Raw genomic sequence first — 26,953 nt, 5'->3', positions numbered from 1 at the left:
GTCCGCATTTCAGCCCTGTTATTATCTGCCATGTGTACAATCCCTTCGTCCTTTCTTTATGCAATGCAACACATACATCAATAAGCCACAACATTAAAACCACTGACGGGAGAAGTAAATAACATTGACTATCTTGTGACAATACAAAGTTCTGCTGTGAAACTTTTGGACCTGGTATTCATGTGGATGTCACTTCGATGTGTATCACCCACCTAGACCAGACCAGGCACCCCCGACCCAGTGCTGCATTGACTGCTCATGTAAAGCTCGGAAACACAGCAAGGACACTCCTTGATGGCAGCAGCCATCTCCAGCAGGATGCAGCCTGACACAGGCCCCAGCACAAAAACGGTTTAACGGCACAAGGTGTTGAGTTGGCCTCCAAATTCACTAGATCCCAAACTGATCAAGTATCTGTGGGATACACTGGAACAAGTCTGATCCACAGAGGACCCTCCCCTCAATCCACAGGACCCCACTAACGACATTCTGTTGCCAGACACCACAGGACTCCCTCAGAAGACCCATGTCCATTCTCTGAAATTATCCTGCAGTCCTCCAATAGACTCTTTCAAATACTGAGACACTCCTTTGAGTGTGTGTTGTGGTTTCACAGCAACATTTTCCAAATGCAAAGTGTTCGATTACCTTTGGTCCTCTGAAAAAGAAGGAACTACATAAAGAGCTTTCATTTCCTCCTATGGATGTGAATACTCTCAGCAAAACCCTACAAAAATATGGACTGTGATTAATCTCAACAACATTTAAGTGCTGCTTACATCTTATAATGACACATATGATGCTGGTGTAACACTAATGGGACCCAACCCAACATTTCGATGTCATAACCTTTTCAACCACTGCCCTGAGAGGACAGCCCAACCACATACACTCCACCTCTGGGGAGTTGCAGCCAAACTATGGCCCCCATGTGGCTGACACTTGGCAGCCAGGAGTGAACCATGGTCCTTCATTATATGCAGTATGTTTGTCCAAATGAAAGTGGTGAATATGAGCCCCAATCATTTACCATTTGGGACCTGGTTCTTCATGCCCTGTTTTTTATTATGAAACTATGAAACTTTGTATTCTGAGTATTGGGGCGTTTCGCCTCCCCTTGTGTCGCAACAATAGCGTTACGTCGTTTCTGAGAGACATTTAGAACAGGCCTGACTACCTGAGAAGAGAGAAAGGAAGTGCTTACGTCACCCATACGTTGGACTCGCCACATCACTTGCTGCATTCACTTGCTCATGTAAAGCTCGGAAACACAACACACCTTGCGTTTGTTTCCGAAAGTAACACCAAGCTGAAAGCAGAACATTATCAACCGACGCCTTTATTTGATTCGCTTCCGGTACTTATCTGACACAGCTTCGCTTAACACGTTCAGAAAATCAGCTTTTTTTTTAGTAAGTAAACAAATTCTTCGCATCGTGCAGCTGTAATATTTCCGACAGCACCTGAAATCCTCTTGTGCCACGGCAGGTTTCGCTGAAGGGGAAACAAGATCCTCATTGAGCTTTGTCTTTGACAACATCCCCTCGCTGAAAGACATATCTCGCTGGCACACAGACACGTGAGGCGGTGGAATTAATAACGCTACTCTATTATATTACAAACGTAACAGGCGAGGTGGTAAACCTCTTTTTAAAAAAATGCTCCAGTCTCTAGCCAGCAATTCTTGCGTGCGTTTGATACAGAGTCACAAATCGACGTGGTATTTTGCGTTTTTGGTGTTGGGGTATCTGCTCTATCTCGTCTTCGGCGCCGTCGTCTTCTCCTCGGTCGAGCTGCCGTATGAAGACCTCCTGCGCCAGGAGCTAAGGGCCATCAAGACACAGTTCCTCCAGGAGAACGACTGCCTCACCGAGGAGCGTCTGGAGCGGTTTCTGAAGAAAGCGCTGGAGGCCAGTAATTATGGGGTGTCCATTCTCAATAACGCCTCGGCCAACTGGAACTGGGACTTCACCTCTGCGCTGTTTTTCGCGAGCACCGTGCTGTCCACCACAGGTAGGTCTCGGTCACCGCTCAGGGGGAGGCTGGACAGGGGCAGGTGATGCTGCTGCAGCCGACCAGGTGCGCAGCGTGACATGATACAGAATTGGGTTCCTTTTTCTCTCAGAACATAGCAGGTTTTAAAATGTTTCATACTAATAAGTCATAACTGTAGTTATTTTAACAAAAGCACGTTCAGTACACCTTCATGAATCATTTTCATTCAGTGTTACATTCACTTTCATTCGTGAAAGCTAATGTTCAGGTCAGGTTTAAGCTGTTTTAGCTTCATCTACATTTAAAAAAAAAAAAAAGAAGAAGTGGATCTTTATCTCATCTCTGGTTATGTAAAAAAAAAAAAAAAAAAAAAAATGCAGGCCATATGTTTTCTGTCTCAGGGCACAACCTTTGATAAATATAAAAGCACAAGCCCTCTTGGAAAGTGAAGCAGGCCTCTAGTGACATAGAGTCTGTGTCAACGTCGTCTTCTTCTTAACCCTTAAGAACTTAGACGTTATTGGTTTGTCTTTTTTCTTGTTAAGGCATTTGCACTGTCTTTGGGCAAAAAGAAAGGTGTGATGTAAGTTTCTGTTATCTGGCACTGCACACTGAAAGAACATGGTTTACAGATGCTTGTCAGGCCACCTGAAGAACTTCTGACCCACATGGCAGCAGTTACCTGTGACGTTTCAACACGCACGATTGTCCAGATAACGTGTGCTCTGTTTTCCGTTTGGCTGCCCAAAACAGTTCCTTGTTTAGGTCTCAACAAAACCGACGGTTAAACAGAGTTGACAGACGTCTGGATCAGATGGAGACTCTAAGTGACATATTAAAAAGATTCATATCCTATTAATAATTATACATCTGCCACTTCCTTGTTTGCGTCAAATAGTTTCCATTGCCTTTGTTATTTACAAACAGGTTACAAAATCCATCACCAGACTAATACCTTCAATGCTCACCAGCTTTTAAAGGGCCCGGTGTACAGCCCTGTCATATTCTGAGCAGAAGACAGATGCGCATTGTACTTTATTAATAGCAAGCAGAAGCTGAATTCATTGGGACGTTTGCAACTCACATGACAAGGAAACGTTCTGAGTTTCCCATTTGCAGGTTTGTGTTCGTGAGCCACGGCATTTTTGAGACTCCTGCTAGGTCCATTTAAGAAGAACATGTCAGGTTTTTCTGCCTTATTCACGGCAACAGGACATAACTTAAAAAAGAGAAATTCCTCGCAGTAATCATCTGTCACCTGCCCAACCGTATCTATTGTATTTTATTTGGTTTAATGACTGCTCAGTGATCCAGTGTGTAGGACATCTCCAGAAGGAATAGATCCTCTTTCATATATGAAAGAGGATCTATTCCTATTCCTGTTCCTACTGTTCCTGTTCCTATAAGCCACCATGTTGCGGGAACATGTGTCTATGTAGCCCATGTGTAGCCCAGAACAGACGAGCCAAACGCTGGCTCTAGAGAGGACCTTTTTTGTTTTTTACACCTAAGTGACCACCGTATATTTTCCAACATGCCACTAAATCCTTATGCACTGCTCCTTTAAATGAGCCAGAAACAGACTGAACTCTGAAACGTCAAGGAGTAGGCATTGAGGTATCATTTTATAGACTCTTAAATGAACCCTTTCCACCATGAAGGTTCCTGTATTGAGGCCAGACTGGATCTTTTATAAAGACACAAATCAGCACTGAGGATCCCAAGGGTGGCACAGTTGCTGAAGAAGGTACTTCTCTAGGACTAAGATGGATGGAGCATTGCTTGGGCTCCACCAACATATTTGGTAGACGTAGCAGTGTCATTGACTTGTTGTCATGAGGCAGGTTTTTTTTTAGTCTTTAATATGCACTTTGGATTCACTCTTGTCTTCTGATATGAATAATGAGACTTATTGTTTTGCAGAATCCTCCAAATCCTCATTATATCCAAGATTGTCCATTCAGCCTCACAGTTTTGCAACTGAAAGTTGTTTCTTCATGTGGAAATTTCAAAAAGTGGTATAGGGCCATCCAAGCTATCACCTCACAATAATAATCTACGTTTTATATTATTTATCAGATGACAGTTAGCAGCTCAGACCAAGACACTGGAATGATGTTTTTTGAACTAAGGAGTGCCTCAGGTTTAAAAATGTCCCAAGTAAACTAATTAAACCAGTTAGTGTTTTCCAGTAAGTGCTAAAGGAAGAATTCACAATGGTGCCAACAGGAAGAGTTTCTTTTTTGTTGACTGAGCAGTCATTGTACAGCATGTTGGCTTCATAAAACCTTTATTGTCTTTATAGATAGATAGATACATACGTTATTTATCCTGTGGGAAATTATTATTGAGTACTATTGAGGCAAATATTTACTTAAATGTCCCATTTGAGCCACCTAACATGGTCAATAAGATTATAGGATAAGGATATAATAGAAAAGATTTCATTGTGATCTGGTCCAATAACAGCTTTTTTGATTATTACTGATAATATATATCTTTTGCTAACAGGATACGGACACACAGCGCCACTGTCGGATGGCGGGAAGGCCTTTTGCATTATTTACTCTGTGATCGGAATCCCCTTCACCCTCCTCTTCCTCACCGCTGTGGTTCAGAGGATCATGGTGTTCAGCACGCGGAGGCCGGTCATGTACATCCACACGCGCTGGGGCCTGTCCAAGCCGCTGGTGGCCATCGTTCACGCCACCGTGCTCGCCACGGTGGCCGTCTCCTGCTTCTTCCTCATCCCCGCCGCCATCTTCTCAGCGCTGGAGCAGAACTGGAACTTCCTGGAGTCCTTCTACTTCTGCTTCATTTCCCTCAGCACCATCGGCCTGGGCGACTACGTACCCGGAGAGGCTGTTAATCAGAAGTTCAGGGAGCTCTACAAACTGGGAATCACTGGTGAGTGCTGATATCTTTGGAGACGGATTCAACAACATTTTAACGGTGCTATGTGGATAATTTATTATAAATTTTTGTCATATTAGATATTACTATTATAAATATTGCTGTTGTTGCTGAGGTTTACTGGCATAAAACACCAAGACCACCTTTGACATAAATTATACAGTATCACTAGTACTTCCTTTATTTGCACTGAAAGAGCTACATTCACTCCTTTATTTGAGTTCTACAGCAACCAAAAAAGCCACAGTGAGTATAACTTGATTATACACCATGTAACATAAACTTATATTGTTTAAATTGTTCCATTTTCTTGGAATCGGTGTTGCAATGATCCTCCAGTATGAGAATATCACTTTGGTAGGTTAGGTTTTATGATGGCAAACTTTGACCTGTCGAGTTGTGACGCAGTCAGGTGGGTCAATTTTCCGACCCAGTGTTATATCATTTGCAATAATGGTAATTGCGTGCATTTAAATTACAAAGACACGCATACTTGTCTCTTAATAAGAATCATTTTATGCTTCACAAAATAAGCTGAGGTCATAGAGCAGAGAAGCAGTAACATAGATTTTTACTGCCCTGACAGATAGGAGCTATCTTTGAGTTGGTTTCAAAATGGGACACTATTGCAAAACTTAAAAAAGAGAGAAACCAGACATAACCTTCCCTACACACATAAAGTGTCACTGACATTGCTACTATGGACAGTTTTTCAAAATGGTGCAAAGCCCATTCAAAGTACTCAGTAGTTAATTTGTGTTCTGCTGAGAAAGCAAGAATTAGATATTTTCCTATGTGTATAAAGCCACACTAGGCAGCCAGACCAACCAAAATGGGCTGGTTCATAAAACTGGGCCATGGCCTAGTGGAGAGCAGCGAGGCTCGCCTGCATTATCTGTATCTGGGTGACTCTTGCTGCATGATGACAGCAGCAATTCTGTAAATCTGGACAACGTTTGGTTGCACAGGAATGTCGGACGCTACCCTTATTAACCGTCCCCCAGAATGTGTGTTGTGGGTGTGTGTTATGCAGCAGCAGCAGCCACAGAGACGTCATTCTGTAGGCACGATGTGTCAGTCTGTAGGAGGAGGAGAGACTGTAGCAGAATGTGTTTGTCTGCACAAATGACACATTTGGACAACTTCCTCTGTGAAGAAAAATTACACGTCCGTCGGAAGTGACGCCACCCCTATCTGATGTATCAATGTGGCCCTCAATGTGCCCCCAAAGCGGAACATTCAATCTCATTTACTGCCATTTGTGTTTGTTTTGATGGTGCATTTGCTGATAAGCGCTGCTTCTGTGATTTGCATGTAGGATATAGCGCTATTCTGTGGGGTCTGTGTACATGCAGAGTGGTCCTCTTTGAGAACAAACTCAAATGCAAAAAGTCCCCTGAACAGATTTCCCTCCAAAAAGAAAAGGGGATTTCAGCAGTATTATAATGCTCAAAAACAGGCCTAGACACTCCTTAGTGGGGATTTCTGGCGTTGTCTGAAACGGTTTCTCTTTGTGTCTCCTTCTGTTTCTGTTCAACAAAGCCCACAATCTGTTAGCGTGGTTAGCTAGCCGCTGCCCTCTTGTGTCGGTGTGTAAAACAACATGGTTTTAAAGAAAGTCACTGCTGGAGTTTTCCAGCAATCATAAGATGTGCTGCAGAATTGTGCATTGCAGTTGTGCAGCTGATCCCCTTATTCTTGTATAAGAGATTTTTAAACTCAATGAGACTTTTCCTGATTGAGTAAAATACGACACACAAAACGTGCTACAAGAATCCTTTATAAACATTTAAAATAATATTAAATAGTCTAAATAACTCTAATAATGTTAATAATTTATCTAAATCCAGATTAATGTTAAGGTATTTTGACTTCAGAGTTATTTAAAATGCTTTTATTATGTTGGTGATAATAATGCTTCAGCTAATTCCTGTGTATTTGACCCCCCCAGTCTACCTGATCCTGGGTCTGATAGTCATGCTGGTGGTGCTGGAGACCTTCTGCGAGCTGCAGCAACTGAAGCAGCTGAGGAAAATGTTCTACCTGAAGAAGGAGAAGCCTCAGGACCGCCTGGCCATCTTGGAGCACGACCAGCTGTCCTTCACCACCGTGTCCGACAGAAGCTCGGCCAACACCGAGGAAAAAACCCAGCCGTTTGTTAGCGTCCAGACTCTGGGCTCTCCCAACGACGACCCCATGATCCAGTAGACGTCGACAGACTAACCTGTTAAAGGCCAAAAATAAGGAAGTAGGGGGCTAATGCACGCAAGACTAGAGGTAGAGTAGATTACAGCTGTAGGCATTCTGCACCTCTCAGCCCTGCAAATTTTAGTAGAAAAACTGGCTGAGATGACTCAGATCAAGCAAACAGTCTCCTTTACTGAACCACAATACTGATGAAATAGTGTTAAGCAGAAGATTTTCAATGTATGTACTTTAAAAAAAAAAAAAAAGAGGATTCAATTAGTATTTAAACAGTGGCTATAAATACAGAGTTGGTAATTAAAGAAAAATCTGCTGTATGTGACTCAGAGGAGCTGAGCACCTTTAAGAGCTGCATTATTTATTGCATATTTAGGAATATTGGTCTCTTAAAACTAGTCGAAATACAAGAAAATTCAGATTTAACAGTACATAAACATGTATGTATCTTATAAATAGAGATGCTTGGCAGTTATGTGGAATGTACATAATCAGGTAAATGTTTCAAATGTACAGAACAGTGACACCTTGAGTTATCGCACCTCTTACAGATGAGCCGAAGTGCAGCCAAAACAAAACAAAACAAAAAACTATAATTCGAGTTCATCTTCAGCTGCTTGCATGGAATGTGGTATTTAAAAGTTTACTGCAAACTAATCAGCTGGGTAAGCTGTGCGGTACTTTATTGCATTCCTTGCAGCTGAAGTGGCTCTTATTGATTTAAAAGTTTCAGGGCTGCTTTTTTTTTTTTTTTTTTTTTGCATAACAAGGATTGCAAATCGACAGACAGGATAGAATTGAGGACAGGATGGATAAGAAAGCTGGACGATATTAAAATAAAAGTTTAAAGGAAGAAGAGAAAACTTCACTACATGCAGGTTTTTTGCTGCATCTCCGGCTCATCTTTACTGAGGTGTGAACTATTCTTGTTGCACTCCGCATTGTCACATTTCATTGTGAGGGAAAACACATTTCCTCATGTCGCAGCGGGTTTTTCAAAGCTGTTCATGTGTGAAGCACTATAATTTATTGATCCGTCTGGCTTAATGTGTGCCGGACTGTGTGAAGGGGGGGGAAGTGAGGTTAGCCCGGTTCAAAAAGGGAGCTACAGAGGGCTGGCTTTTTTTTCTTTCCATTTTTACTTTACTGTCAGTGAAGGGAGCGCAGTTTGCACATTGACTGGAGCCACACTGGAGCTGTAGCACAGGAAAAGAAAAAAAGAGCAAAAACTGCTGCAAATTTTCTGAAAGAAATCCTAGTCCATCCGAGAAAACTGTTGATATTTTTACTGGAAAGACTTTTATTGTGAAAGATCCGTGAAAGCTTGACACTTACTCTAAGCTTGACAAGAGCTGCATTTAACAGAAACTATTTTAGAATGTAGAAATGTATATTTTTGAATATGACATGCTGAAAGTTTACAGAAATATTGTCGTCAGTCGATGGCAGTAGTTCTTCAGTGGAAACGGTCCGTTGGGAAAAATTAAACGAGACATTCAAGCAGCATAAGGGCAAAATATATAGCATTTAGACATCGGTCCAGCAGTTTCTAGCTTGAGGAAAAATGCTCGGTCAAAAGTACAAATCCCATGTCATTATCCGTCCTCTCACGTTCTGTTTGGTGCAAACGGACAACTACACAAACAGTATAATACAAGTACATTTAAATAATTGAACAACGTCCATTCCTGATGAATTTCGAACAGCGTCACACTCCCTGTAAGGAGCTAAGGAGTTCTGACCTCATCTTTCACCACATCAAGACAAAGTCGCAGCCTTTTACGAAGTCTTGAATGTAAATGTTTTTTAATGCTTTTTTTTGCTACAGTGAGATTTCAGGCCTGGTCAGAGTGCGGCATTACTCCCCGCTGCTCTGCCGGCTCTCGTTTAGTCGTGACAAGTTTAAACGAATAAGTGAATCTTGGCGTGCTTTTAATGCGTCACCGTCCGTGTTGGTCACTCATCTTTAATAATGTGTTTTATTAGATCAGCTGTTCTTTCTTTAACCAGTCTGGGCCTTCGTGAGAACTGTAAAGCATCAGTCCGTCTCCTGAGAAGAATGAGAACCTTTGCAAGTTTGCGGCAAACTTGAATTTTCTCTTTTACTGTACAACGTCTCACTGTTGTTGTAGATACGTTAAATAGATCGATGTCAGTGCTTTCATCTCACAGCGTTACTGTTTTTTGTTTTTTTTTTCTCGGCAGTGTTTTGTCATTGTGCACATACAGTTTGTCATGAACGCTCTAGTTATGTTCAGAGATTAAACACTGTGTGAAGGATTACAAATGGAAACATACTGACATTTTTTATTTATGCAGCGGAAACTTGACGTGTTTTTTGTACATATACATACTCTTCAGTTGTTCTGCTGGATTACTGTAGATTCATAGCCACAGTGAAGTATTTAAGTGTTACAATGCCGGTATTGTAATACAGGATTGCCATTGAGTACGCCGGTTTTGTGAAATCCGTTTCACCGTAAGAAACAAACACATGAACTGTAAAAATATCTGTGTCTTGAATAAAAGTGCTGGTTTGTTATTATTTAATCGTTTTCTCTCTTCGCTTCAGTCCTTCGTATCCAGAGCTGTGTGCTGACGACTAAAGGGGTATTGACACTGGCTGCTGCAGGGATAGCTGATGGAAAGTGTGCTCTGATAGCAGTGTCAGCTTGCAGCAACACGTGCGCTTATATAACATGAAATTACCATAGAAGTCTGCTCAAAATGAATTAAAAGTAAAGGTGAGAGGGGTGGACTGTTTCCGGGCTTTTGTTCACGCGGAACCACTTGAATGAGTCGGAAAGAAGAGCGGAACGGATGATAATTGATACGACTCGGGGTATTGTGTAGCCTTTTAAAGAAATATTATTACTTGAATGCGGGGTATTAGTCTTTCAGCTCATCTTTGAATTTCAAATGGAGGTGGATGCTCGACACGTCTGTGTCACCATCACAGGAGAGCGGCAATTGAAGCTGGAGGTAAACAAGAGGCTCAGATATCCCAGCTAGTGGTTAATTAGAAACGGTTTCTTATTTCATCATGATAACAATGATCAGACTCATTATTTGGAGCTGCTGAAAGACATTTATTTACTATGAGAGCCTGCGATGAATACGATACAATGACTTTGGATTTTGCAGGACATACTATGCTGGTTCTGGTAAGACCAAGCAATGTCCACCATAGAGAAACATATACAACAAACACAACAACAATAACCATCCCAGCACTACAGAGAATATTGTGTTTCACAGCTGTGGGCGGCATATGTCTCTCTAAGGACAGTAAGTTTGATTGTGCTTCTGTTTTATTCAGCAGCTGTATTTTTTATTGAAGAGAACTGCAATTCCCTCTGACATGCAGCAGGCACCTCTCACTGCAGAGCCCACTGATCCACATCAGCGTTATCAAGTTTAACCGTCTGCATAAATACATGGGGGGGAAGGCGGCTCGAATACTTCTCTTGCAGCAAGTATTTGCTGGATGCACGTCGTGAGGAGACAATTACAGTAATTGGGAATAACTGTCGAGGGTGTCGATTTGATTCGGTGCAAATCCACCGTATTCTTGTTCATTCAGACAACGTGACTGCAGCAAATCTCCGTGATAAGATCAGAATCCTGTTTTTTAAAAGTTTAATATCGGCTTAAATTTAAATTAGATCAGAGCAGCACTGCCTCTGCATTACATTAAAGCAGTAACATTTGGAAACGTGGACATGCAGCAGTGGTCAGTGACTGCAACGAAACTCGAAAATCATAGGGGTCTTTTATCACTGCCTTCACTCTGTAGAAAACAAAATACCATTAATTACAAATATTGCACCATGATTTCTTGATTTCACATCATGTGAAGAAAATTATATTTCTACATGTGCATCTGCTGCTGTTCTTGTGCTTGAGACCAAACACAGGCCCCTGCTAACATTTAAAAAAATAATGTTAAATAAAAAACAGGGGAGAGCATCGCTTTTATTACATATTCTGAACGCACGACAAAAAAGTTTTGTTCTTTTGAGAGAGGGCCTGCCAAAGTACACTTTAAGTCATCGCATTTTCTAACACCTCGTTCTCTCCTCCCCTTTATTTACTTTTAATTTGCACCCACATGCATACAGTGCAATTGTCAGGAGAAGCAGCCAGGCTGTCAGTCAGGAGTGTAACGGGGCAGAACTGTACTATCCCCCCGCGAGCCCCATCTCTACACACCTCACTGAAAATTTACCACCAGCTCCTTGTCGTTAATATTGCTACTTGATCTTTTTTTTTTTTGCCGTGATTCATTTGCATGCAGGAAACTACCTGAGCGTACGAAGATGAAAAAGAATTTCAATGTATTTTTACATCCTGCAAGAGGTGGTGAAAGAGAGAAACCACTACACTCAGCATAAAGGTTTTTTATTTAAGGAATCCTGGTGTGGCTTTAGTTGCATTAGTTTACTGGTGTGTTCCAGCTTGACTGAAACATGAATGCATGCATGAATGTATGGATGAAATATTCACTCTGGCCAACCCCTAAGAGTAGTACACATTGCAGAAACACCCAGGGCTGCGTTGTGTAATGCTCGACATTTCATCAGTCAGGTTTTAGAGCAAGTCCATTGTTGCAACTTTGGCTTGTTATACACCACTGTTGTAGTAACTGTGGGGTCATCCAGGACGGGGGCGAGCTGGACTGGGGCGATGACTGGCATCTACCCTATAGCACCGCTTTCTGATGGTGGAGCAACTCTATTTATATCCTGATGCACACTGGGACTATGTGAATGCAGGAGGCCTCGAGCACAAACATTCTCCTCTGCCAACTCTGTAACTGCTCTCATTTGCTACAGCAAACACAGCGTGTTCTTTTTGCTAGTGTGGAAAAAAACAAAAGCAGATTATGTTTTTAAATAACATTGGAGATTCATATTTGATCCAAAGTAAAATTGAAATGCGCACGCCAGGATTGTCATGAAAAGGTATGCGGAGAGACATGCACACGGCCACTTGGCAGGACCTACACACTGCCCCAGTTAACTCTGTCGTGAATCTATAAGAGGTGAAGTAAAGTGACAAGACCAGAAGGGAGGAGAGAAGAGAGGGAGCAGTGAATGGATGGATGGCACTGCAGCCACCGTTCTGCAGTGAAAACCCTTACCTCAGTGCAGCGTGTGATCTTTTGAGAGCGTCTCACAGTTTCGTACAAAGAAGGCACGTGTACGTTCAAAGTATTCTGGTGCAAGCTTTTTTTACAGAATCCAGGAAGCACAAGAAGCATCTGTTCTTTCCCAGGAGTACAGTCGTCTGAAAGCATCGTAACATCAAACGTCACAAGTCAGGATTAAACATACGGCACTGCGCCAGCACGGTACACAACCTCCTTTGTTTTCCATCTGTCGTCCCACTAATGTTAACATCACATCCGAGACGGGTGTGTGACATCCAGAAAACACTAATTGGATGGAGAATGACACACACCCATGTCCACTGAACACTAAAGCACACGAAGGAACAAAACTGACTAATTGCCATATACGTAGGTAAATCATCTGAAGCCGTCGTCGTGCTTTCACAATAACCTCAAAGTGGCCTGATTCACAGGAAGTCTCCACACCTCACAGAATATAATTGGTTATAAATATTAAAAAGAATCAATCCCTCGTTTCGAGTGACGAATGTTAGGCAGCCTTTCGGACTCGGAGGAGCAGCGTGTTTCTCTCTTGCCAGCGTTCAGACATGCCTCCGATTTGCACGACAAAAATGCAAAGCAGAGGAAAGAGTCTCACGTTTTCTGACGTACAGTGGACTGATAGAGTGGACTGTATACGAGGAAAAAAGAAGGAGCCGTATGCACCTATTCTCATGCACAAAACGTGTAATTTCTATTAACAACAAGGCTGGAAACATCTAATGGTAAATGTGATGTGTTTCAATGGAAGGGGACCACAGTTCAGGCGCTAACTGCATTTACTTAGAGGCAACAGAGCAGATTTTGTCATCTGTTTGATAACAACAAACATTTTCCATTCATTGCACAAGGCACATCTGAAGTGGCATCCTGGTATTTCAGAGGTTTCTTTTGATGCTAATAGCAGCACAAGAGACTGTGTGTGCCTACTCAGAAGTTTAATCTTGTTTTCTTTTGTCAGCCATAATAAAAAGGGAGAAAATCCAAGAATGGAAATCAGGCCTGTTAGGTCTGGCCAGAAAACAAGCCGGGAGATGTCAGTCTTTTCTTCCCACTGGAGCCACTTGCCTCGGCAGCAAACTGCTTCACCGTGTTGACAGTTGCCACAATTGCGAGACCTCTCATCCTTAGAGATTGTGCTTGCCACTCTCCAGCTGTGTGTCAGCATTACCAGTGATGGCAGATGAATAACAAACGTACCCTGAAGAAACCGCACGGGCCCCCGGGAGCCGCGGGGAGCCGACTTCATAAAGGTTACGATTCCTCCCTGATAGCGCCCTGATCATCCCTGATCATCGGCAACACAGGAATGAGCGTGTCCCTCCGGATTATAACAATAAATTCCCACTCATGTTGGCCTATGCAAATCCACAAGTCGCTAATCAAACTCTGAGTAATGAGAAACACAGTGTCTATGAAATCTGTTAAATATACAGAAAGTAATGTGACCTTTTTCACTGGCTCAGAGTTTTGCTTCTCCACGAGCATCGGCCAATCAGCAGCGGCCCGTACCACTGTTTCCAGGCTGAAAGCTGCATTAAATATTGATGCTGAGAAGAGACAGGGTTTGCATCATACTTTTTTTTTTTTTTTTTAAATAGCATGAAACTGGACACAGTGAGGAAAATAATGGAAATTACTGAGAGAATAGATTAAGTTTTTGTGTGTGTGTGTGATTAAGAACTCAAAAACACTTTTTGACTGAACAGAAGAGAGATGATGAAGGACGGTGAAATCTGTTGCTATTTTTACCTTGACCACACCAGACACAATGATCTCAGAGCGACTGTACATTAAAACATCAAATATAGCTTAAAGGCCCTCAGTTGGGCATTTTTGGGGTATTTCTTTTTTTATTATTTCACTGTACTTGAACACACCTTTCCGTCGAGAAATGAGCAGCGGTTCTTTGACAGGATGCATTTTGCCATGCCACCAGAAGAGCGCAGGTGCAAACAATAACATTAGTGATGGTTAAATTTAATTAAGCTGCTTCAGTTTCAGTCACAGCCATGACTTACCGAGACACTTAAACAAAGTGGAGCCATCCTTAGTGCACCAACAGCACCTGTGCTTGTCCATAATCAAATCTATTTTCCTGCCATGTGAGAAGGGCCTATTAGCCGTCTTCACGGCAGACATTTTGACTTGTCGCAGGTAGTGATGGATATCATGGACCCTAAATGGAACTGAGACAAAGAGTCTGCAAGAAAACTATTAGTCTACAAGTTTCAAAAAAAGTATGTCTATGACCTTTAGTGGCACAACATCTTGCCGAATATTACAATGACAGAGCGTTTATTTTACATTACAATGGCCCTTTATAAAATGTCAGCTACCTAATTACCAAAGTGCAGACTTAAATCTCTCTGTGGGCTGAGGAAGCTTAAATTTAATCAATAAAAAGTAATAAACCTTTCTGTCCAAACACTAGCAGCATCAGTGTACGCTGACATGTATGAAGACCTCACTCTTTGCAGACATGCAGAGGAGAAAGAGGACTTGCGTGACTAATAATAACTAATAACAGTAATTACAGAGACACAGGTACCGATGGCTGTGAGGCAGCAGGAGTAATAAAATAAGAGACAGCCATTTAAAATGCTACTAGTAACACCTGCTGTGAAAGAAAACTGTGGGTTGTTGGCATGGAAAACAATTCGACAAGTCTTAATTAATCTATCTGTCTGTCTGTCTGTCTGTCTGTCTATCTATCTATCTATCTATCTATCTATCTCATGAAATGGCAAAACAACTGGAACTGAGTATCTGTAACAATTATTTTAGTTAATGTCTTGTATCTTGTGCCTAAAACAAACATTTGTATTTATTTCATGCTTCCTGGCCTCGGGCTTTGGCTCCCACTTCATATCACATCCATATTTAGAAAGGAGTGCAGTGCCCTGTAGATTGTGGCACCAGTTAGATTGCTGTAAGTGGAATACGGCGTCCTGGGTGGCAGTGCAGGGTGTGAATATATTAGACCTTCTGTAATAACTGTTCTGTGTCTCCACAAGGTTTAGTTTTGGCAAATGAGGAAGGTCGAGCAGTGAGAATTGATTTGGCTCAGGCTGAGCTGTGAAGTTGAGAGGGATGAACTTGATCCTCTATTCCCTGAGACTGTCGATGCGAGGTGTTGACCCGCTTATTGATGACTAGGCATCAATTTTTTTTTCTCCTTTCTTTTTTATTTTGCTAGAGTAAGCACAGGTCCCCACCACCACCCAATCTACCCCGACTCTTGTGGAGCTGTGTGAGGTGTGGCTGGGTCATTGATCCATGCGAAACCTGTCTTCTAAAAGCAGCCGGAGCTCCGCAGTGTGGAGCTCGCACAATGCCGACGCAGTGCAGCGGGGGGGACCAAGGACCTGAGATGTATGGACGGAGCTACCCCATTCATGCAAGGTAGAGACCCACCATTCCTCATGGCTGGAGCTGCACATGCTCCTCATTTACTAGGACTTTACCTGAACTTTGTGAAACTTGATAGACAAGCACAGAACAAGAATGAATGTACAGTAGATTATATCATGTTTAGGCCAATCTGTGAGGAAGTTTCCTGAATAATTAAGCTGCATTCATCTGAAGAGCTCACTTTTATTGTTGCATGGCTCACACTTACAAACAGAGACAAAGGCAATTGCTTGATTTTAATTTTGGGCTAGATATAATTACCACCACTGAACATAATTACCCCACCAGTTACTGGAAGCGTAACACTGATTGGATGTAATCAACCTCATCCCTGTAGTTGTCTCTGAGTCTGTGGGATTGAAGCGAACAGATTGAACCGTTCACTCAGACATTGGAGACACAGGCCCCGCCATCGTCTTGAAGAGCCTGTGGACTCCTCAGGTAAAGTAGACTATGAATAACAACACAAAGTGGACCCCCGAGGCTTGTCAAATCCACGGTTGAAAGACAAGGCTGTTAACAGTGCCGGTGTGTATTAGAGCCGTGCTGAGAGACGTCGTGAACGGGCCTGGATTCGTGCAGTTTACAGTTATGTGAAACCTGAATATTGAACAATCTCTTTCGCGACACAGCTTTCATACTCAGACTCAGCATCCAGAATACTTTTGTGAGCTAGAGATAATTGGCTTTGTTAGATTAATTCTCACCTATTTCACATTTTTTTGGTTAAATGTGTGGTTTTGTTCATCTTGAATTGGGGGAGACTCTGTGCGGCTGTCTAGTTGTAAGAGAAAGGAGAGACTAGGAGCTTATTTGCATGGTGGCTGCACATTGCTGTGTGATTCACTGAGGTTCAAAAAAAATAAGAGACTGGTAGATTGTGTGTATTTCTTATGATGGACAGCCAGGTAGTGGTGGCCCAGTAGATGACGCTGTTGCAGTGCCTCCAGGACGCAGAAGCTGCATCCAGAGCAGAGCGCACCCCTTCCAATGTAGAAACAGCCTGTAATGTAGTAGCCAGGCATATGTTTGCGCGGGTGAGAAGGAGCAGGACGATGGTACTTTCCCCCCCGTCCGCCTCGATGAGGATTTAGATTCGCGGTAACTTGCCCCTTTTTCGTGGCCCCGAGGATGTACGGCGATGGAGAGGGCACGGTGTGGGACCGGGTCGGACGGCCCCACCGGGACTGTATGTGCTACCTTGGACCTCCTACCTCTTTGATGCCTATGTAAGCCGTTTAAACTTTTTACAAATGCAGTGAAGCCGATAGACAGGGCAACTTGTTGCGCGCTCGGTTTCCCAGATGCATTGATAGTAAATTGACTTCATTGGGCAGAAGTGTTAAAAAATATGTGAAATTGATTCATGTTTTAAATTTAACTGGCTCTTATCGCGTGGCAGCATTTGGACTCAGCTCTATAATGAGGGCAGTTTTTTTCCAACACGGTTTTTCTCCCAGTGGGTCAATAAATAATGTTTTGGTGTCACATGTTGACGGGTTTTATAACAAGCAGAGAGGCTGTCAGGTCACCATTGTGCTACTCTATCACACACCATGCAGCAGAGCCTTACTGGTGCACATTTTAACAGTTCTTTTTATTTTTTTATTTTTTTGTTTTGTTTGTCTCACTTGCTGGACACACGGCACCAAGCATTTATCTCCTCTGCATGATAAAATGAAATCCAAGAGGCTGCCGTGTGGGAGGCTGCGCGTAATTTTGTGCTCCAGCGCTTGCACGACGCGCAGGGCTGTCACAAGTGTTGCCTCTCCATCTCCACAAATCACTCACGATCGATTCATTAGTTTCTGATTTCTATAAGCCCATAATAGGGGTTGCAGAGTGCATAGTATACAACAACCGCAGGACCAGTCACTTTCGCTTAGTGTCTTTCACACTGTTGCTGTCCGGACGCAGAGCCACTGAAGGATGATGATTTCTGTACTGTACAAGAGAGGCGCTGCAGGGGCCCTTAACGCCCGTCTCGGTGGGACATGCAACATCGACTTTCCCGGTTTAGCCAAAGAGAGGTCTTACATCGTCAAACCCCATACACACGTTTATAGACTCTCCTTCCCTTTGCCAAGCGGCCTCCCTGTGTCTTGTAACCCTGCCACCCCTTGTTCTCTCTTCCCAGCGGGATGCGCAGGTCGCCCGACGTGAGCCCCAGAAGGCTTTCGGACATCAGCCCCCAGCTCAGACAGCTCAAGTACCTGGTGGTGGACGAGGCCATCAAAGAGGACCTCAAGTCCTCCCGCTCAGTTGAGGACATCAACAGCGCGTCCATAGAGGAGCGGATATTGAGGATCACCGGGTATTATGGATATCAGCCTTGGAGTGCGAGCTACAAGAGTGAGTCACTTCACCCACATGGAGCTGTTTACTTCTGTCGAGCATGCAGCGGTTCATTCAGTGGCCAATAAGTGACTTTGTAGCTGTAAAGGTCTTGTCACATTGGACAAGAAGACTGATATCGGAGACTTAGATTAGAGTATTGGTGATTTTATACAGCTTGCTGCAGATTGTGTGCTGATATGGTTTCCAGTTGTGGGGGTGGATGGAGAGAGATGAATACAGGGAATACTGCTTAAATAACTGCATGTGGAACTGATAATGAGGATATGCACTAAGCTATTGGGATGTATTGGCAGGTTTCACATACAAAAAGTTTACAAGATGTTAAAAGTCAGCCTGTTGCATTTCTTAACCAACCAGAGACCCCAACATTTTGTGTCCCCTTAAATCTCTGCATTCAGTCTCTATCTGCATTTTCATTAACCCTGAATTTTATTTTGTGTGCAAGCGCAGGTGTTTCAAGCACAAGGTCTTCTCTTCTGAACGAGAAAACAGTGAATATGTGTGGTGTCAGTCTCCATCATCATCAGTATTTTCTCCTAAAGTCTAAATTTGCAGTCTTTTTTTCCCCCTCTGAAGTACCAGTGTTGACGTTGTTTGCTGCAGATGGTGGAGCTAATGTTTGCTTCGCTGGAGCTTGTCAGATTTTGAGTCACAGTGTGAGTTCGTTGCTCAGAGAAATTGATTCTTTGAAGAAAAAAAAAGTTGTCGGCGCAGCTTTTATTTTCCTCATTTTCCTTCTCTGCATCACTTCGGTAGATTTACATCATGTGTTGCGCTGAGCATTAAACACCCTGAGCTGTAGCTACTGCTGATCCTTGCTGAATAATGTGTCTTGCTTCACCTGCTTTGCGGCTTTGTCTCAGACCCTCGCGGTGGTATCAACATGTCAGTGTTCTGTTCTCAGAAGAAGAACATATTCGGTGGGTAACATTTTGCAGGTTGACGACCTCTGTCTGGTAACTGCTGGCAAATTTTGTAAATTTCATATGAGAATGCAATATTAAACAGCTGCGAGGCTACTTCAAAATTTATGGGCCTATACTTAACATCTGAGCTCAGCAGAAATCACAGGACGGCTGCTGTGAATTATTTCTTTACTTCTGTAGCTACTGATGCTGTAACAAGTGAAAGTAAGGTGAAATATTCCTCTTCAGCCAGGTCGTATACGCTGATCAGCCAGAGCTAATATTTTGTTGGTCCCCTTTAGTTGCCAAAACTCCCCTAACCTGTTGAGGCATGATCTCCACTAAACCTCTGGAGATGTGCTGTGGTATCTGGCACCAAGATCTTAGCAGCAGATCCTTTAAAGTCCTGCAAGTTGCTAGGTGCGGCATTCATGGATTGGACTTTTTGGAGGCCAATGAATTTGCTTTGATCTCATTGTTGTGTTCCTCAAACCATCTTTGTGGCAGGGATCATTATCCTGAAAGAGACCACTGTCTTCATGGAATACCATTTCAATGAAAGGGTGTACATGGTGTGCATTAGAGAATGTGGCACATGTCAAAGTCCAAAATCTCCCAGCAGCGAATTGCCTGAAACATCACTCTCTGTCGGCTGTCGCGGTTTCTGGTGAAGTAGGACCAAAATGCAGGAAGCAAAGGGGGGGCAGGGTAATCTAAACACACAAACCCAAAAACAGGTAAGGACCAAAACCCAGTCAAGAACACAAGGGAGCATGAGTGCAGCACAAACATGGATAACATCACAGACAACTTGACAGAGAAGAAAGGGAAAGGCAAGGCTATATATACACATGGGCTAAAGAGACACAGGTGAAAGTAATGAGGGTGGAGCACACAACGAGAAACCAATCCGACAATCAGAGGGGGAAAACACAGGAAGTAAAAGAAGACAAGACACACCAAGGAAGCACTTTACAGAAAAAAAAAAAAAAAAAGGAAACACAAGGAAAACAAAACAGGATCACAGAAAATACTCAAAAGACCAAACCACGACGCTTGCCTTCTTCCCGTTGTGCATCTTGGTGCCAACACATTTTTACAGGTACTGAACACTGCACACGGGAACACCCCACGAGATGCTCTGACTCAGTCATCTAGCCGTCACAGTCTTGTCAGAGTCGCTCAAATCCTTCCACATGCCCATTTTTCCTGCTTCTGACAAAAAAAGATAAGGACAAAATGTTCACTTGCTGCCAACACATCCCACCCACTGACAGGTGCCTTGATAAAGAAATAACCACTGTTGTTCACTTGACCTGTCACATCACCTTTGTTGAGAATGAAGAGAGACTCTTGATAAAAGATACACTGACTGCTAATCAATCAGGCAAGAGCTCACAAGCGATGAAACAACAATGCTGTGATTAGTAAGAGGGTATAAATAAGTAAAAAAAGATAGATGGGTCTTAAAAAAGATACATAACTACTGTAATTAAATACTCTTGAGAAAGCTTATAAATAAATAAATATGCTATAAATACATAAAAAGCTGCTCATTTAAAATATACCAAATGAATTACATATGTTTATTTACGTAAACAGCGCGTTTTATTCGCTCAGTTCAACCGAAAGCCAGCCCGAGATCATTTTAGGTTTTGTATGTGCACTCAATTTGGACGCTTCATTAAAAGCTGTGTTTTTAAACTGGTTCAAGCTAGGCATCATGTAGTTACTTTCCGTGTTACCCAATTATAATAGCTGTTGTGGAACAGACATAATAGCTTCTGAGCTTGTTGGTGTTTTTATTAAACAGAATGGGGAGTCCTAACTCAAATGTCCCTTTTTCCCCAAAGTACTCAGACGTTTCCATCAGAGGAGAGAAATTGAGGGTTTTATTCAGAAACACCGTGTTCACGCTGAGATAAGAAAAAAAAAAACAGACACTCTTTCAGTTGTAGACCACAACGTGTCAACTAAAATAGCACTCTTTGGGAGGCAGTCGTACGAAATATTTCATGACGACTTGTACTGTTGCATCAGACATTTTTCTGTGTGCGTGGCCATCGGGGGAAATGTCCATTAATTTAACATTTCAGGAAGCATTCGTTTAGCTTTCTCCTGTTTCTAACAAAGAAGTAAAATTCATCTACGCCACAGATATCAGATCCTTCTGGCCGGTCCTGTTATAGCTCTGTTTCACGCGGACAGAAGTCACACTAGTCTTTGCACACAGTTGCATGCCATGTGTTGAGCACAATCAGCCCGCAACCCCTTTCAAACACACACATACACACGAGGCCGGACTGCTCACCGGCAACTAGAAAGCAATGGCTAATGGCTAATAAGTAGAGGGCTGATGCTGGAGGCAGCCAATTTCAAGAGAGGTGGGAGGCTGAGTACTTCTCTGCAGAGTGCGAAGAGATGCCTGTTTGTTCGTTTACTTGCAGCCTTTCCAAATTGGCGCATGTGCTCTTTCACGCAGGAGTAAGCAGAGTGAGAGGGAAAGTGGGAGCTAGTAGTAAGCGGTGACTCAGCCTGGGGATGAAAGGTGACTGTGTGACTTGGCTTTGTTGTTGTGACTTAATGGATCATCTCAATATCCTGAATATGAGACCGCGGAAAAATAGCCCTCTGAGTCATGGCATGAAAATTTTGTTTTTCAAATCTGAGTCACTTTCCCACGAGTGCTGTACATGCAGACTCAAAGCAGCATTAAACTAGAGATTTGCTTTTGATACATAATAGCAGATACGGTTTGTCCTGGTAGTTTGTCCCAGAATGCCACAGGCCTTGTATCCATACTTGGCTAGCTGCTGTATTGTCCATGTACCAGGTGTCTGAGTGTCTTGTGTTTGATCCTCTATTTTATGTGGCATCCTTCTTCTCTCTCTCTTTCTCTATCCACTGAAACCGACTAACAAACACACAAATACAGACAAAATGTCAGTGATCCATTCCCTTCTTAGTGAAGATCAGCCAATCGTTACACAAATCCTGCCTGGGAGAAAAACACTCAACTTTGAAGATGGCCACAGAGGAGGACTGACGTCAGTGTCAAAGAAAAGGTCACTGGTTACTGGAGAAAGGTTACTGGAGAGAATATAGTGAGCTGTAAACATCTAAATACAATACAAACCCACAATATGTTACCAAAAGTATTCACTCACCCATCCAGATAACTGAATTCAGGTGTTCCAATCACTTCCATGGCCACAGGTGTATAAAATCAAGCACCTAGGCATGCAGACTGCTTCTATAAACATTTGTGAAAGAATGGGTCTCTCTCAGGAGCTCAGTGAATTCCAGCGTGGTAGTGTGATAGGATGCCACCTGCAACGAGTCCAGTCGTGAAGTTTCCTTGCTACTAAATATTTCACAGTCAGCTGTCAGTGGTATTATAACAAAGTGGAAGCGACTGGGAACAACACCAACTCAGCCATCAAGTGGCAGGCCATGTAAAATGACAGAGAGGGGTCAGCAGATGCTGAGGTGGATAGTGCGCAGAGGTCGCAAACTTTCTGCAGAGTCAATCGCTACAAACCTTCAAACTTCATGTGGCCTTCAGATTAGCTCCAGAACAGTCCGTAGAGAGCTTCACGGAATGGGTTTCCGTGGCCGAGCAGCTGCATCCAAGTCAAACATCACCAAGTGCAATGCAAAGCCTTGGATGCAGTGGTGTAAACTGCACACCGCCACTGGACTCTAGAGCAGTGGAGACATGTTCTCTGGAGTGATGAATAACGCTTCTCCATCTGCCAATCTGATGGACAAATATGATGGTTGCCAGGAGAATGGTACTTGTCTGACTGTATTGTGCCAAGTGTGAAGTTTGGTGGAGGGGGGATTATGGTGTAGGGTTGTTTTTCAGGAGCTGGGCTTGGCCCCCTTAGGTCCAGTGAAAGGAACTCTGAATGCTTCATCCTACCAAGAGATTTTGGACAATTCTATATTCCCCACTTTGTGGGGACAGTTTGGGGATGGCCTCTTCCTGTTCCAACATGACTGCGCACCAGTGCACAAAGCAAGGTCCATAAAGACATGGATGAGCGAGTCTGGTGTGGAATAACTTGACTGGCCTGCACAGAGTCCTGACCTCAACCCGATAGAACACCTTTGGGATTAATTAGAAACTATAGACTGCGAGCCAGGCCTTCTCGTCCAACATCGTTGTCTGGAAGAATGGTCAAAAATTCCCATAAACACACCCAGAAGAGTTGAAGCTGTTATAGCTGTAATGGGTGGGCTGACGTCATATTAAACCCTATGGATTAAGAATGGGATGTCATTTAAGTTCATATGCATGTAAAGGCAGATGAGCGAATACTTTTGGCAATATAGTGTATAATAAAAACAGCTAATTTGTCTACTTTTAATTCTTTTATTCTTAGTATGGAAAATGTATTAAGAGTTACTTAAGAGTATGTCTAGGTTCAGCTGAAGAAGCGGCTGACTGAAAACTGAAGACCGGCGGCGAATATGCATTATTAGCACTGCAGAAATTCAGACTTCTTTATGTCCATCCACCGTGGGGGATTACTTCTGATGAACTCCAGCAGAACGTCATCTTATAAATCCTACCCACGCCACGATTAATAAAACATAAATGAACATCCTCTAGATTAGAATTTGCATGAAGAGAAATTGAATCAGGTTTTGCCGCTGCAGGTTAAGTCTTGCAGATAAAAGAAAAGGCCTTTAATATGCAAAAAATGGAAAGTGGGTGTCATTGCTTCCCCCCATATGCCTGAGGAGTCCACAGAACACACACACACACACGCACACACACACACACACAAAAACAGCTTGAAAGATACAACTTAAAACTCTTGAATTGAAAGTTTCTGGGGCATTTCTTTCTCTCTTCCTTTCTTCAGATCTTTATATTTTGAAGAAAGTTTTACCTTAAGGGGAGAGTTGGTTGCCAGTATGCACGAAAGCCAGAGTTGGTTATTTTGCTCAGAGAGGTTTTCCAGACATGAGTTAAGACCAAGGACAAGCTCAGTCTGTATCGTTTTACTTCATCCTCACAGACTGATATGATGTTCTCTAAGATTAGGCCTTTCATTTGTCTGTGAAATTGTTCTCCAAGTTCCTCTGAGAAGTGGACCATTTGTCAGACAAACAGACTTTGTTCTGTTTCCTAATTTGCTTGCGCTATCTATCACAAATGTAGTGTCCCCTCTGGTGCAAATTTAGAGCTTCACGAGGCATGAAATGAGGTTGGGTTCTATTTTGAGCTCAGGGTTTGGGCATGGTGAGAGGGTGGAAGAGTAAAGCAGGTTGGAAGGAGACTATGGTCCCATGTATAGTACATATTCACTGCTAGCAGCGAAAAAAAAAAAAGGACAGCTGGAAAGGGATGGGCAAGGTAGAGCCTGACTGTGAGAATGGCTCCTTGCAACAGAGCTGGAGCTGAGGAGAAAGATGGGAATAGTTACTCAGATACACTGACGTCGCTCGCTCAGCTCCTTACGGGTAAATCCAGCTTGCATACAGGCTTGGTTGAAAGATTTCCATTTTGCAGTGTTCAACATAACATCAGTCGCTAGCGTTCCCTTAATAATACCTCATGTGATCACCTCAATCAGAGCAGACTGGATCAGGCTGAGAGGGGTGGCATAAATCTTTTGACGATCCATTTAGAAGGAATATATTAGCACCTAATAACCATGTAAACACTTGATCCAGTCATTTTTCTCAGGCTGGAATAAATACATTCTCACTGTGCATGCATGGGGCCAATCATCAGGTGAAGTTTCTGAGACAGACGGAAACAGGGATGTAGCAAAACAACCTGTCGTGAATGAAGACAGCTGTTTATATAAAAAAAAAAAACACATCTTCTGTTATATATGTATGCCACAGATTTGACACTCCACAGCAGGCAGAATCTCTTTAGGGCATGTGTACATACACAGATCAGGCATAACATTATGACCACCTTCCTGATATTGTGCAGGTCTCTCTTGTGCCTCCAAAACAGTTGTGACTCATCAGAGAACGGACATGGGCCTTCTGAGGGTGTCCTGTGGTGTCTGGCAACAAGATGTTAGCGGGCACCTTTGGGTCCTATGGGTTGAAGGGAGGGCCCTCTGTGGATCAGGCTTGTTCCAGTGCATCTCACAGATACTTGATCAGTTTGGGATCTAGCGAATTTGGAGGCCAGGTCAACACATTGTGCTGTTCTTCATGTTTTTTTTTTAATTGTTCCTAAACTGTTTGTGTGTGTGTGTCTGTGTCAGCCTGCATCCTGCTGGGGATGGCTGCTGCCATCAAGGAGTGTCATTGCTATGGGGTGGGGGTGCCCGGTCTGGTTTAGGTGGGTGGTACATGTCTAAGTAACATCCATAAGGAATACCAGGTCCAAACGTTTCCCAGCAGAACATTGAATTGTCACAAGATGGTCAATGTTATTCACTTCTCCTGTCAGTGGTTTTAATGTTATGGCTGACTGGTGTATATGTCTAAGTGGATGGTTTCATTTAGTTTAACGGTTTAGTTGGAATCTCTAATCAGACTGATTCCAGTCAGGTTGAAGAATTATTGTCCATGTAAACAGTCTTTTCAATCAGTTTTTCAATCAACTAAATTATTAATCACCATAGGGGTACAGCCCATATCTTGTCTCACATGGAAGAGGCATTGCTCTGCGGTCACTGTTGCTCTCGTACATGTATAATGCACATCTGAATATGACAAGCCAGAGCATGCTGTCCAAGGGGTGGGAGAGGCACTCTGGGAAATGTGATGCTGCAGGAATAGTCAGTAGACATGTTGGCTCATCATGGCAGCAAACACACAGGTTGTCATGCTAACATTAGCAATGATCCAGGAAGCCTCTTCTGTGAGCCGGTATGTACTGTATCGTTCCAAACGTAGGATCTACCGCAGCCAAATGGAGTTCAATCATCACTGATGTTATTAATTAAACCCGTGATTTTCCTTCTTAGAACAAGTTAAAAGTCCTGCTGCGGGGAAAATGCCTCTGCATCTATAAAAATAAACCACAGGCCTGTGAGCTATAATGTTCCTCTAAATCTATAACTTTCCCATTACGCAACTGACAATGTGTAAATGGAGCATAACAAGCGAACATTATGGGCTTCTCAGTCGATCATTTGCCACCACAGCGCGGAGATAAATTTGTTGATTCAGTGAGTTGAAAAGTCTTTTGTTGCTGTTTGTGTAAGTGGAACTCCTACCGTGTGCATCAGACCGGAAGCGAAACCTCTTCAAGGGGCAAGATCATCTATGTATGTAAACAGAGTCATTATTACTTTTAAATTTCTGCTCATATGCACACTCATCCACAAAGAACAAAAAAAAAAAAAAAAAAGGGACAAGAGAACTAAACACAGCAACCGTGAAGAATTTATTACCCTGCAGAGTTTCATCAAAGCCTCTCTTTGTGCATGCATTTTTAAAGCGCTGCCACGTGTTTTAGTGATATGCATAACATATACTAAAAAAAAAATGATACCCATAGGAACTGAACATCATGATGTTTTTAATATTTCATGCAAATGGGCTTATGGGAAACATATTCATGAGTTATATGTTGCACATGAGATTCATTTGACATAACGGTGTTTTTCCACTTGTGGGTATTTATGTATCAATAGCTGCGGAGTCTTACCCACCACCAAGGGAGCCGGGGCAACCTCTCTCTGCAGGAGTGCAACTACAGAAGAGCGCATAACCCCGCTTTGGCTCTCAGCCGGCCTTCAAAGGGGACTTGAAAATCACAATGAAAAGATTGAGTGCATGATTCAGGGCAGGAGACATTTCCCAGAGAGCCCTTGGAGCTCATCCCTGCGAGGGGCATTGTAGATAGCACAGAAAAGGTTTTTAATTTGCTTTTGGGATGTTTAAATGGGTTTTTGGAAACCGTTTCTGTACCTTTATAAGATTGAAGTGTTGTAAAGTCTTTAAAAAAAAAAGAAAAATCATAACAATTTCTATCCCAAACAAGTCCCTAAATAATTTCTCCACT

At 42.8% G+C, this 26,953-nt stretch overlaps 2 protein-coding genes across 2 annotated transcripts in view; both read left to right on the top strand.

Moving 5' to 3' along the window:
• The first annotated feature begins 1,432 nt into the window (after window positions 1-1,432).
• Window positions 1,433-11,074, top strand: kcnk1b (potassium channel, subfamily K, member 1b). The gene is made up of 3 exons (XM_084562113.1): window positions 1,433-2,013; window positions 4,507-4,902; window positions 6,860-11,074. Exons 1-3 carry the CDS (start codon window positions 1,659-1,661, stop codon window positions 7,114-7,116), a joined length of 1,008 nt encoding a protein of 335 aa, XP_084418239.1. The 5' UTR covers window positions 1,433-1,658; the 3' UTR covers window positions 7,117-11,074.
• A 5,754-nt stretch (window positions 11,075-16,828) lies between these two features.
• The window catches only part of slc35f3b (solute carrier family 35 member F3b), a gene marked incomplete at both ends in the record, with an annotated part of 49,017 nt that continues 38,892 nt past the window's right edge, over window positions 16,829-26,953 (top strand). The window contains 2 exons of the mRNA XM_084562270.1: window positions 16,829-16,926; window positions 17,835-18,049. Of these exons, the coding sequence (XP_084418396.1) occupies window positions 16,829-16,926; window positions 17,835-18,049 (313 nt within the window). The remainder of the gene's footprint in view (window positions 16,927-17,834; window positions 18,050-26,953) is intronic.

Source organism: Chelon labrosus (assembly GCF_963514085.1).
Source record: "Chelon labrosus genome assembly, chromosome: 15".
NCBI lineage: Eukaryota > Metazoa > Chordata > Actinopteri > Mugiliformes > Mugilidae > Chelon > Chelon labrosus.
Note: the sequence above shows the minus strand (reverse complement) of the source record. Positions and strands in the feature narration are given on the sequence as shown.

Bases quoted from the DNA above. Each gene is read 5' to 3' on its own strand.
- kcnk1b (XM_084562113.1), top strand. From the start codon at position 1,659: ATGCTCCAGTCTCTAGCCAGCAATTCTTGCGTGCGTTTGATACAGAGT. The intron at 2,014-4,506 runs GTAGGTCTCGGT...TTTTGCTAACAG, and splicing joins CACCGTGCTGTCCACCACAG to GATACGGACACACAGCGCCA. The intron at 4,903-6,859 runs GTGAGTGCTGAT...TGACCCCCCCAG, and splicing joins CTACAAACTGGGAATCACTG to TCTACCTGATCCTGGGTCTG.